Source organism: Periplaneta americana, chromosome 13, assembly GCF_040183065.1.
Source record: "Periplaneta americana isolate PAMFEO1 chromosome 13, P.americana_PAMFEO1_priV1, whole genome shotgun sequence".
Classification (NCBI taxonomy): Eukaryota; Metazoa; Arthropoda; class Insecta; order Blattodea; family Blattidae; genus Periplaneta; species Periplaneta americana.
In genome coordinates this window covers 85,752,517-85,765,815 of record NC_091129.1, presented here as the reverse complement: position 1 = coordinate 85,765,815, position 13,299 = coordinate 85,752,517, and the positions used below count along the sequence as shown (strand labels likewise).

General features: G+C 35.4%; 1 protein-coding gene across 1 annotated transcript in view; it reads right to left on the bottom strand.

Annotated features, from left to right (window-relative positions):
• Positions 1–254: 254 nt before the first annotated feature.
• The window catches only part of LOC138712078 (sodium-coupled monocarboxylate transporter 2-like), a 47,496-nt gene continuing 34,451 nt past the window's right edge, over positions 255–13,299 (bottom strand). Inside the window, exons 10-13 of the mRNA XM_069843470.1 lie at positions 12,657–12,840; positions 9,578–9,664; positions 6,195–6,349; positions 255–3,214 (exon numbers count right to left, since the gene is read on the bottom strand). Coding sequence (XP_069699571.1) covers positions 2,953–3,214; positions 6,195–6,349; positions 9,578–9,664; positions 12,657–12,840 — 688 coding nt within the window. The 3' untranslated portion in view covers positions 255–2,952. The remainder of the gene's footprint in view (positions 3,215–6,194; positions 6,350–9,577; positions 9,665–12,656; positions 12,841–13,299) is intronic.

The window sequence follows — 13,299 nt, the reverse complement described above, 5'->3', positions numbered from 1 at the left end:
ATTTATTATTTATTTATATTATTTATTTATTCCTTTATTCATTGATTCATTCATTCATTCATTCATTCATTCATTCATTCATTCATTCATTCATTCATTCTAATTCAATTACTCCAATTTCTGCATATACTTTACACGCAATCATATGGATGTCCGTAAAACCCTCGCCACTTTTTAATTTATATCGAATCAACAAAGCACATTAAATCGCAAGATGTTAGGTTGAATGACAATATGGATCATCGATGATCTATGAGTGGGTGCTCATATTTACATTACACTAATTCCGTAGAATGTTACTGTACCGATTGACCATATTCTGTCTTCTATCTTCTATCGAAACAAGTGATGGAATAAAATATTTTAATGCAATATTTTATTACAGAAATATCAAGCAACTGAACAATATTAGAACTGTATAAATGAGTCTACATAATAAAACAATCGTACATTCAGTTCCACGATACCACAACTTTCTTTTACAATTAAAACATAATTCTTACCCTGAGTTAATTGCAGTTATATCGTGTGAAATATTCTTCAAAATTGCTATCTTTTCACCCGAAGGTGTGTTCTGTGTAGAATAAATACATTATCTCGATCACTTTAACTTTAAGTACGTCATAGGCACAGTATCTAGCAAATGTTTAAGGACACCCCTTCAAAAGTGATGTTTCACTCATGTCCTTAAATTTATATGAAACGGACTTTTATTTATACTCGGACCAAATTCCTGTTAAAATGAAGTTTTTTTACTGCGAATTCAATCTATCTTTCAAGCTGTGAAATATGTAACAATTTTTCTCGTATGAAAACTTATTGAAAAATTAATAATTTGTACGAGAAAAAATTAATTATTCCAGAATAAGTATATTTTAGATCAATGAATTTTGGGATAGATTTAGACATATCTCAAAGGCTTCTTCTGCAATAATTACCTTTCATTTTAAAAAATGTGTGACATCTCATTCACGCATTGTGATTCAGAGTCTTTCTTTATTTTAGGAAATTTCCATTCTATAAAATTCTCTACAGTTTTAAATTCGCGGAAAATTGATCCTAGACCGCCACTGCCCCTTACATCATAACATTGAGAGTTGGTAACACTGTCATTCGGCTTATTTCCTCCACTTTTAGTAAACAGTTGAGGAGTTTATTACAAGTGTGGAAAGGTTAGATTTCTTCCTTGAAAAGCAAGTGAAAACGGGTCGAAATTAAATGAGTGTGAACGTGAAGTGGCAGATTATTGGGATGTGGAAGAATGACTTGAGATAATAATCTAAATTTGTCCCAAAATTAATTGCTCTAAGTACAGAGACTCTGGAGTAATTAATTTTTTCCTACAAAAAAATGTATTTTTCTTAACAGAAATACTGTTATATAGTCCACATTTTAAAGATAGAGAGACTGGGTTTGGAGCAAAAAAAAAAAAACTTTATCTTTCATAGGCATTTGGTCCCTGTGTAAACATCAGGGGGTTTCACAAACGTATAAGGACAGGAGTGAAACATCTCTTTTGAAGGGGTGTCCTTAAACGTTCGGTAGAAACTGTAGACATCAGATTTATGTGTGTTACCGTTAAAACCCGAAATTTGCCAAAGCTACTTTCAACTACTAAAAACTAGCTTATACAAATGTAAACAGATAGAAAGTAACTTTTCGTAAGGTCTGGAATCAGTAACAGGTTAGGTTTGGTTTGTTTAGGCTCTTGGTAGGCCTTGCATATACGCTTTCTTTTCATATTTTTGTTTGTTTAAACTAGTTTTTACTAATTGAAACCGGTTTTGACGGATTTCGGGTTGTTACAGTAACATATGCATTAAAAGTAAAAATTATAACCAGTGTACTAAGTCGTGTCTCCTTCCCGCCCATTTTTCCAAATAAAAATTCCGAATGGGCTTTATTCCGAATTATCTTTTCCCTAAATAAGTTTTTCGGAAAATAATTTTCCAAAAGCATATTTTTTCGAAATATGATTTTCCGATTTCCGAAATTACAATTTCTACATAATATAATAAAACAAAGAGCAATAATGAAACCTTTCCATAGAATCTCTTTGCACCTGAAGGAGAGAGAACATTACGTAATACAATCCGAACTGTAGTGGGTTGAAATTATTATTATTATTATTATTATTATTATTATTATTATTATTATTATTATTATTATTATGATTATTGTGCAACACTGTAGGTCATAAAAATAAGGTAATAGACGGCTACAATACTTGCGAATTGTTGATCACAACTTCATCATCTCATGGGTTACGGCTACTCATTGACTTAGGATATTGCAAAGAGATTTACAAAATACCAGTAAAAGGTGAAATATTAAAATTTAAAACATATTAAAGGTCAAATAAAAACTGAATATGAAATTACTCACGCCCCCGAGAACAATTCGGAAAATGGTTTGTGACAGCACTTCATTCGATAAATTAGCATTCAGGAAATATCCCTTTTGGAAATTTAGTTTCTGGAATTACGTTCATTCGGAATTTGTATTTCGAATATTTCGATATCGGAATAAAGCCGTTCGGAACCTTTTCGAAAATTTCATTCGGAATAATGACCGTGGATCGTGATGTCTGTTGAGAATAATTTTAAGCCTAGTTCACAAGAATTCGAAATCTAATAATATAGAACTGAGTCATGGACTGGAGAATGCATCTAGTAAACCACCCGCTGATGTGTAAGTGGCGGGTAATATCGTTAGCAGTATCAAAACATACTAACAGTATTTTGTTAAATGTCTTTAACTCCCACTTATACGTCAACACGCGGTTTACTCGAAACATTCTCTGATCCACTTCACTCAGATCTCTATTGTTCGATTTGGAAGTCTTATAAATCATATTTACATATCCTCTCAACGGACACCTCATCCGCTTCAGTACACTTGGTTTCATTCTTAGCTATTAGTGCACACAAATCCTATATATAGTCATGAGGTTCACTCCCAGGGTTTTTTGAGGAGTTCCATCTCTGGAATATGGTTGTTGTACGCAGTCTTGCGTCTGTTCTTCTCCAAGATGTACTTCCTCACTAGTGGGGTAAAGAGGACTGGCTTCGATTGCTCAGGACTTGGTTCCTCTGTGAAGTGGCTCACAATGATCCCCACCACAAACACTATTACTGTGCCAGTCAACGCGTAATACAACATGCTGAGGCGATACAGGATAAAGACGTCGTCTTCTTCAAGTGAAGATATAGATCTGAAAAAATAGCATTGTATTGTAGAAACAGTTTCCATTATACGATATGAGCTGTTCTGCTTAAATTAGAGTGTGTATAGAAAGAAAACTCCGTTTTGTGAAGACGCAGTTGAGCCAGGAAAAGACCGTGAATAAGGAAGAAATGTCTTATTCGGAAGCCACTGTTCTGGAAGAAAAATGTCTTTTTATAGAACATTCTATATTAGAAAGCAGGTATAAGAAAATGATTCTCACTTTCGTCTCCCCACCCCCACAATTATTTTTACCCTTCTGAACTTTAAATGATTCGTATACCAGTACTACGTCCCCATCAGTCTATTGTCCAAAATAATTATATTCGCATTAGTGAAGGAATCATGTCTCTCATAGTCAGAGAAGTCAGTTTTCAATGATAAGTTCACTGCATAGAACATTAATATCACGAAATCTCAGTTGTAAGATCAATGAATGGAAAGAATGTTTCGTATTCTCTCCGTTCGTCAAGGGTAGGATCAGTGTGCAATTAAGAGTAAAACACCCTTCATTCTAAAGTCTTAGTTCCCAAGAAAAATATCACTTTATAAGAAAAAGACTCCTTATTCAGTTCGTCCAGAAAAATAATAGCGTATAGAAAGACTTTATCGTATTTTGAAGGCTCAGTTCTGAAAGAAAGAGATCACAGTAGGCCTATAGATACTATTCTATCATAATTCTGAAGCTTGTGCTCTGCAAAAAAAAATTATAAGTTAGAAAAACAATCCCTATGCTGAAGACTGTAAGAAAAAATTCACAGTAAAGAAAAAATATTTTTCCTTTTACTGGACTCTGTCTTGGTATTGGAAGAAAAAGAGAGATCAGAGTAGAAAAAGAAAACCTCCATATGTTGGAGCCTACTTTCGTCAAGCAAATTAACTGTGTATAGACATATGTCATCGGATTCTGAACTCTCATTTTTGAGAGGTAAAATTACAACATGGAAAGAACACACCGCTATTCTGAATCTTGCGTTATGTAAGAGAAATATCGCAGTATAGAAATGACACTCCCTTATTCTGCATCATGGATTCTGTGTTCTGAAAAGAAAATTTTCACAATATAGATAGAACAATCCCGTAGTCTGAAACCTGTGTGCTGCTAGAGAAAATTCAGAGTAGCTGTAGATAAAAACACTCCCTTATCCCGTTGTCTCTATTCTGTAAGAAATAATCGTAGTATAGAAGGAACACTCTCTTATTCGTAAGCATTTTTTCTGCAAGGAAAATATCACAGTCGCCATAAGAACTCACTCCCGTATTCTAAAGCCTTTGTTTTGCAAGAAAGGCCACTCTATAGAAAAACCACTCACGCATTCTGAAGCCACCGATCTGCAAGAAAAATAGCACAGTATATAAAGAACAGTCCCATATTCTGAAGCCACCGATCTGCAAGAAAAATAGCACAGTATATAAAGAACAGTCCCATATTCTGAAGCCACCGATCTGCAAGAAAAATAGCACAGTTTATAAAGAACAGTCCCATATTCTGAAGCCACCGATCTGCAAGAAAAATAGCACAGTATATAAACAATACTCCCGTATTCTGTAGCTTCCGATCTGCAAGAAAAATAGCACAGTATATAAAGAACACGCCCGTATTGTGAAGCCTCCGATGTGCAAGAAAAATAGCACAGTATATAAAGAACACGCCCGTATTCTGAAGCCTCCGATGTGCAAGAAAAATAGCACAGTATATAAAGAACACGCCCGTATTCTGAAGTCTCCGATGTGCAAGAAAAATAGCACAGTATATAAAGAACACGCCCGTATTCTGAAGCCTCCGATGTGCAAGAAAAATAGCACAGTATATAAAGAACACGCCCGTATTGTGAAGTCTCCGATGTGCAAGAAAAATAGCACAGTATATAAAGAACACGCCCGTATTCTGAAGCCTCCGATGTGCAAGAAAAATAGCACAGTATATAAAGAACACGCCCGTATTCTGAAGTCTCCGATGTGCAAGAAAAATAATAGCACAGTATATAAAGAACACGCCCGTATTCTGAAGCCTCCGATGTGCAAGAAAAATAGCATTGTATATAAAGAACACGCCCGTATTGTGAAGCCTCCGATCTACAAGAAAAATAGCACATCGTATTCAGAAGTCTGAGTTCTGCAATATTGAGATCAACCCAACGCTTCTCTGTCCAATGTAACTAATGCAACAGTTCATATCATAAATACGCGACAAAAATGACTTTCATTCTCCATCATCGTCAAGTCTACCCTGCTATCAAAAAGGAGTGCCTTATATGGAAGTAAAATGAAACTCAAAACGTAAAATTATTTAGGGCCAAATTAAAGAAGTGCCTAATTTCTTGCGTCCTCTATTCTGTATGTGAATTCTTGACATTCAACAACGCTTCATGAATATTTCTGTATTGTATGAAATATTGAAATATTGATACCGGTACTAAAACGTTATGTTGTACTGGTAGATTATATTGTAAAACTTTTTTGTATTTATTTCAATTAGACTGTGACTTTAATTAAGACTTTATAGTAATATTAAGATTTTTTTTCGTTTCACATGTTCCATATTCTAGCAGTGAAGCTATGTACAGATACCATGGAATGTAAATAAATACAATATAATACAGAGTACGTGTAGGAAACATTCCTGTAAATCTGCACCACGTAAGGAAATTATCATAGTTTACAAGGAACAGTCGCGAATATTGGAGCCTCAGTTGGTCAAGAACTATCACAGTACCTCTTTCTTGGATTCAATATAGTATTCATCCTATCATATCCTGATCTGTCATGAACTTTTAAAAATGTCGAACCTTAGGTTTACACTTATAGGAAATATGCCTATTCTTATGGAAATGTGATTATGTTATCGATCTATTTTCATTTTCCTTTCTAGAATAATGCAGCCTAATAAGGAAACATTGTGACCAGGAACTCTGTTGCGAAATTTGTCATATTCTCGTAAATCACTATAGTGACCTCACTGCACTTACGGCGGTTGTTCCGGCATCGTGACGTTAAAGCCACATCCGTCCACAGATGTCGGCAGGGTTACATCCTTTATTCTGCCCTCGGCTATCTCCTTCTGACTGCCGATCACGAGCCAACCCATCACCAGCAGACTGCAGATGCTTCCTGTTAGAGCGCCCTGCACGAATATAGTTCAATTTGAGCAGACATTTGACGATCACTTGCATTGTCTTCAATTAAAATAGTTGAAAGTTATCATTTTGTTATACAATATTTGAGGTTTAAAAATGTTTCATAATATAAGTGACAAAGTAATAATAATAATAATAATAATAATAATAATAATAATAATAATAATAATAATAATAAATATTTTCCATCCCAGAGTTAAAGTCATCAGACCTTTCCTTCCACTCAACCAATTTGAAAGCAGTTACAGGAAAATACTAGAGATGAACAACGATCGAGAAAGCAAGACTAACAGCGCCCGCAAAGCCCAAAACCCGCACGACAGTGTTGAATACATCGCGTCGTTGACGTAAAGACAGCTTATGAGTGTTTCGAGACGTCGAGATTGATCACTCCAGAAGTCCCGAACGTCAAACAGCCGTGACTCGCCTTTATAACTGACTGAACTTTGTATCTATTTGGTAACTGTTTGTTTATATATATATAACTTATATATATATAAACAATCAAGTAGCCTATTTGTAACATCTCTACCTTTCATTGTATAATAATCCGTTCCCCAGTCTTTATTTAATTACTAGGCCCTTATTAAAAGGCTAGGAATTTTCTTTTCATATGTTTGAGATCACGTGTCCAATCTCAAGTAAAAAGATGTTAATGTTATGTTCTATTTTTATTAGAAATGCAAATTTATTTGAGAATTTTTTTATATATTTGCCAATAAACATAGGTAATATCATATAATAGAACCACATCATTTTAATAACAAAGATACTGTTCTGTTTTATCTTTTTGTCTCATTTAAACATTTATAATGTTATTTATTTCAATGCTGTAAACCTATGTTATTCAAAGTTATGAAATCTTTCCACGCCGAACAAATACTTTTTCGAGAATGATGAGCGAGACTTGAAGCGCACGAGAATGGCGAGACGAGACTCGAAAGACAATTGCAACGAACACAGCGAGCGAGAGCGGCAGTTAGTTTTGTTTATCTCTAGGAAATACATATAGAAATATTAACATAAGAAAAAAAATGGAATACATAATTAATACTATCACAACATTAATCGATACGGGTTATATTGAAACATTGATAATTATCTAGAAAGAAAGAAAGAAAGAAGGAAGGAAGGAAAGAAAGAAAGAAAGAAAGAAAGAAAGAAAGAAAGAAAGAAAGAAAGAAAGAAAGTAGGAAAGGAGCAAAAGAAAGAAAAAAATAGGAAAGAATGATAGAATAAAAATGAATGGATGGAGATAAACTAAACACATATGAAAATATACAGGGTTTTTAAAAAGTACGGGGCATAATTTCAGGTATGTATTTCCCACATGTAGACAATCAAAATAGTTCATCACAACATGTGTCCGGAAATGCTTCATTTCCGAGTTATGGCCTTCACAACATTGAAATTCATCGGAACGTTTTTCTTTCCTCAGGTCGTTGTCATTACAGAAGATGTTCAAAATGTCCACCTCCTGCTTGAATACAGACCTCACATCGATGTCTCATTGACCTGCGAACACGATCCCAACTCCAGGAGAATTGCGTATGTCCTCAGAACATGCCACAATTCGATTCCGAAGGGATTCCAAATCAGGCACCGGAGACGAATAAACCAATGATTTTAACTGGCCCCACAAGTAGAAATCGAGAGGGTTCAGATCAGGTGAGCGTGGAGGCCAAGCAATTGGGCCACCTCTACCTATCCATCGATCAGGAGACCTTCGATCCAAGTACCGGCGAGCCGTACGACTGAAGTGTGCAGGAGCGCCTTCATGCAAGAAGTGAATGTGTTGACGATTGATCAGTGGAGTGTCTTCTAAAACATGAGGTATGGTGTTTTCCAGGAAGTTTGTGTACGCCTGCCCCGTAAGTCTGTTTACAAGTACATGGGGTCCAACTAATCGATCACCAGTGATACCGGCCCACATGTTGAGGGAGAACCGCACCTGGTGATGAGATGGAACAGTTGCACGTGGGTTTTCATACGCCCATACATGCTGATTGTGGAAATTTGTTATGCCATCTCGTGTGAACTATGCTTCATCTGTAAATAATATTAAGGCAGGAAAGTTCGGATTTACACCACACTGCTGCAAGAACCACTGGCAGAACCTAACTCGTGTAGGGTAATCTCCTGGTGACAGGGCCTGTACACGTTGCAAATGATAAGGATACAATTGATACTCTTTCAACAGTCTCCAGACAGTCGTATGAGGAACATTGACTTGCAACGCTACCCTTCGTGTGCTGATAGAAGGAGTCATGTTCACAGCCTCCAGAATCTCCTCCTGTACTTCTGGAGTTGTAGATCTTGGTCGTCCCCTTCCCAAACCAGGAGAGTTAAATTTTCCATACTCGCACAGACGGTAATGGAGACGTACAAATGTCTTCCGATCTGGACATTGTCGCTGTGGGTACCTCTCCTGGTACAAACGACGAGCCAGCGCAGCATTGCCGTCCGCCTTACCGTACATGAAGTGTATCTCTGCCAGCTCTTGATTTGAATACATGTCGCACAGTCTAACGCCTACACAACACTGAATGTAACCTTCGCCTCGGAATGAACTGTCAGAGTGCCCTCTTAATGTCTCCTTTGACGGCAACGACCTGCGGAAAGAAAAACGTTCCAGTGAATTTCAATGTTGTGAAGGCCATAACTCGGAAATAAAGCATTTCCGGACACATGTTGTAATGAACTATTTTGATTGTCTACATGTGGGAAATACATACCTGAAATTATGCCCCGTATTTTTTAAACATTCTGTATAAGAAATAAGAAGGAAAGATAGAGAAACAAAATAAGACACAAACCGGTAAAGAGATATATACATAGAGGGAAGGAAAGAAAGAAAGATAGCGAGAAGAAGCAAGAGTTCTAATAATTGAATATAGGCTGGCAGACATTCAGTTATACGTGAGTATGAATTGGGGAGAGAAGACAATGGCAGACAACAAAAGACAAATAGAATGAAGGAAAATGGAAATGTTCTAAATGAAAAAAAAAGAACAGAACGTGACGGAAGAAGAAAAATAAGAAGAGGTCGATAAATATCTCCGCATTAGGACAGGTAATAGTTTTTCAGAATTCTGTACAATGTATTGTACATACTAAAATGAATATGCAAATCATTTTCCAAACATGTTATTTATTTTACGTAGACATATTATACGATGTTATCAGTCTAGAGTGTAATAATACACAAGACTTACTTTCGCGTTTGCTCGTGGATAGAACATCCCCATTGAGAATATCCCAATCACGGCACCATAAGTTATTCCCTGCATCCTCAAGCACAACTGAAACATTGGAACAAATAAGAAAATGTTTGGTAGGTAAATTCAGATAACTGTGGAGGGATCTTTTAAAATGACATCGTTTTATGAAGCCTGAATAGAGGAGTACGTACTGTATGTGGTGCAGTTTGTGGTGTTGTTCATTGGATGTTCTCATCCATTTTGGAATGTGCTGAAGGAATTCTTCAATACTTAATATGTCTTAATGAATATTAGACATCATATACACAGAGTGAATTTGTTAATTCAAATTCCTTTGCATTAAGAATAGTCGTTAAAAATATAGAAAGAATTTAACATCACTGGAAACGTAATTGTCATTGTCAAACATTTGGAATACATCTTTTACAGTTTTAACATCTTTGCATGAGTCATTTACAGTTGTAATGTCTTAGGCCGCAGAATTGGCATTGCAAAAAGTATGAAATAGATAATTAACAGTTTCAACGTCTTTAGATTACAGAATTTTCGTTGTCAGAGATCTGGAATAAGTTATTGAAAATTTTAACGTCTTTGAGTACAGAATTCTCAGTGTCAAAAATATGGAGTAGGTTATTGTGAGTCTCGAAACCTTTGATTATAGAATTTTCACTGTCAAATGATGGACAAATTATTAGCAGTTTTATCATTCTTGAATGCAGGATTGTCACTATCGAAAATATGGAAATGTTTTTAACAATAACTTTACTTAACAATTCTGGTTACAGAATTGTTATTGTCGTAACAATGGAATATATTATTAACAGATTTATAGTAATTGCTTGCAGAATTGTGATTGTAAAATATATATAAAAATTATTAAAAATTTTAATTCTGATAGAGAATTGTTTGTTTTGAAATACACGGAATAAAATATTAAGCTCTTACCTCCTTTAACGTTTTTGAATACAGAATAACTTTCATTCTCAAAGGCAGAGATCGGCAAAAATGTCATCGAGATCACTAGCAATAGTGACGTCGCAGGGGTAGCGCAGTAAACTGTCTTTGCTTCACCACCTCTCTGCCGTCCAGCTCCCCTACAACTCTATCAGTGGCGGGTTACCTGATTAGATTTAGATTGCCTCTTTCTCAAAATCTTTAGGTTTGTATGCATGGTAAATTGTTTAAATATAAATACATGTACCAAAAGTAATTTTTCTTCTTTTCTTAAAAACCTGCAAAAGATATTTGCTTATCTCTAATTTTAGTAGCTTTGAGCACTGCCTTCTAAGTAAAATACGGGCATGAAATTTTGACAAATTACTTCTTTTATCAAATGGAAAAGAATAAGGAGGTGCATTAGTTCTATCTTAAACTTGAATTTTTACCATTATAAAATGGACCACCCTAGTATTCATATTAAACCTTTTCCTTGAAATACTTAGACTTATTGGAAAGGAAGTCCATTTTATATTGTTTGTTATGAGGAACTAGTGATATATATATATATATATATATATATATATATATATATATAGTTTTTTGCTAGAAATTGGAAATATTTATAAGAAAGTATTTTTCCACTAAATTCATTGCTATTGTCTAAACTCTCTTTTGCCATGTTCATTTTTGTAATTTGCTCTATGTTTAGATTTGGAGTGGGTTGTCCTAAATTTTTAATTTCCAACTTTTCTTCTGCTGAATGGAAACTGAACGATTTTAACAGAAAATTTAATAGTGAAATAATGTTGAAAATCCATTAGCAGAGTCATTGTCGACTTTATATACAGAGTGCAGATAGCAATAACTGTACTCACTTGTCGTCGCAAATTTTCACAGATCTGTTTCAGCCAGCTATTGGAATACAAAACTTAACGCTTCAGCTAACGAAATATCTACGCTAGATGCGCGCGCACGAGACACTTGTGAAAATCAAGATCGTCTTTTGGGTGGGAGAGAAATTTTGACATCTCGCTGTACTAAATGAAAACTCTTACATCGCTCTCGTGTGGAGATTTAAACGAAAATTCGCTCAGAAAAAATTAGTTGAAATTCTATTGGGAGAAGTAAAATTTAAGGGCCGTATTCATAGACATTTTTAGCGCGGTCTTCCGGTGGATTATCAGCGTTTTTCGTATTCATTAACCAGTGTTAGCGATAGGATATGATTTGAATTCTGTACTAGTAACCAGTGGATAGCCGGGGCTAGCTTAGTACGCTCGTAGCGCGTGCTGCGAAATGTATATGAATAGCACTCTTAATCTCTATTCACTTACTAATAAACCGTGTACAGTTTTATACGAGACTTATGCAGAGTTGAGACAGAAAACTTTACTAATAAAGCATGCATAAGCAATGGATGTATAAACAGGCTGTAACTATACAATGAGAATTGCTTTGCAGTAGTTATATACAGGAAACCCCTTGTTTAAGCGTAGTATATAGAGAAAAAATGTTCGCCCCTCTAACAGCTGTTCGTATCGACTGCCATTTTATGGTGATGGTTGCCTTGTAACCACAGAAGAACATACCAAAGAGAACAAAATAATATTACTGTAGCTTGTACTCTTTGACCAAAATATAGTATGGTCATCGATTAGAGCCAGTTGTACTATCGATACTTAACACGCCACACTAGAGCGCTCTACTGGATGCAATAGAGAACCTCAGATATTCTATTACCTTTCGTAACGAAGTAATGACGAAACTATGACGTAGTTGTGTAACAGTTATACTGTTATACACGACATATGTAGTGATTATCAGTAAGGGATTTACACACGACGTATAAACGAGCTACTCATTGTATAAGTATAAAACAGTTAAACGTCTGTATATACAGTTTTTATTAGTAAGACCGTTAGGCTAAAGTAGGTATAAAAATATAGGTGATGGCACCACTGTTTTTGCGCAAATCTCCAACGATACCAGAAACCGCCAATAGTACACTTGTGACAAAGTCGAATATTGCAATGTTCATTGTCTTGATTGCCATGAAATAACGACGATAAAGACGTTGAAATTAGTCTGTGTGTAAAATATGTGGCAGTATGAGAGGGTTCTTTTCCGTACTTACCTGCAACACGGCTCCTAGCTTGTCAACCACCATTACAAATGCCAGGCAAATTCCTCCTATTACGATGACCACGCACTTGATCATAACGTTGGCTCTGTGGTCGCTGATCTTCTGCTTAAAGCATGGCCTTACGAAGTCCTCGAACAGCGTGGCGCCCAGAGAGTTCAGATTACTGGATATCGTGCTGTTGGAATGATCTTTCATGTAAGATCGCATAATTTAGTTTAATAATTGAATAGTCGCTCAGAACAAGGTTGTAACCATGAAATACGAAGTTCTTAAAAATGAAAAGAAAAAAAAAACATTGTACTGTATACACTTTTAATTTTTTACAGCAAGGTTGACAATCAGACGTATGTGTTGATTTTAATACGAGTAAAAGCATTACACATAGCGAATTATTAACAACCATTAGACCTGTTCAGGAAAAAGTGAACATATGAGAAGTTAGAGTTACAACCTTGTTCTGGGCGGCTATTCAATTAGTGCTTATCATGAATAAATATGACAGTTAGTGGAAAATAGTTTTCTGTGACACCAGATAAGGACACTATAAATCGGTGCTGATTCAGGATGCCCAGAGAACTGATTGTATAATCATTTAAAGTAGCTGCCCACTATAATTTGTTTTGATTTTATTTTT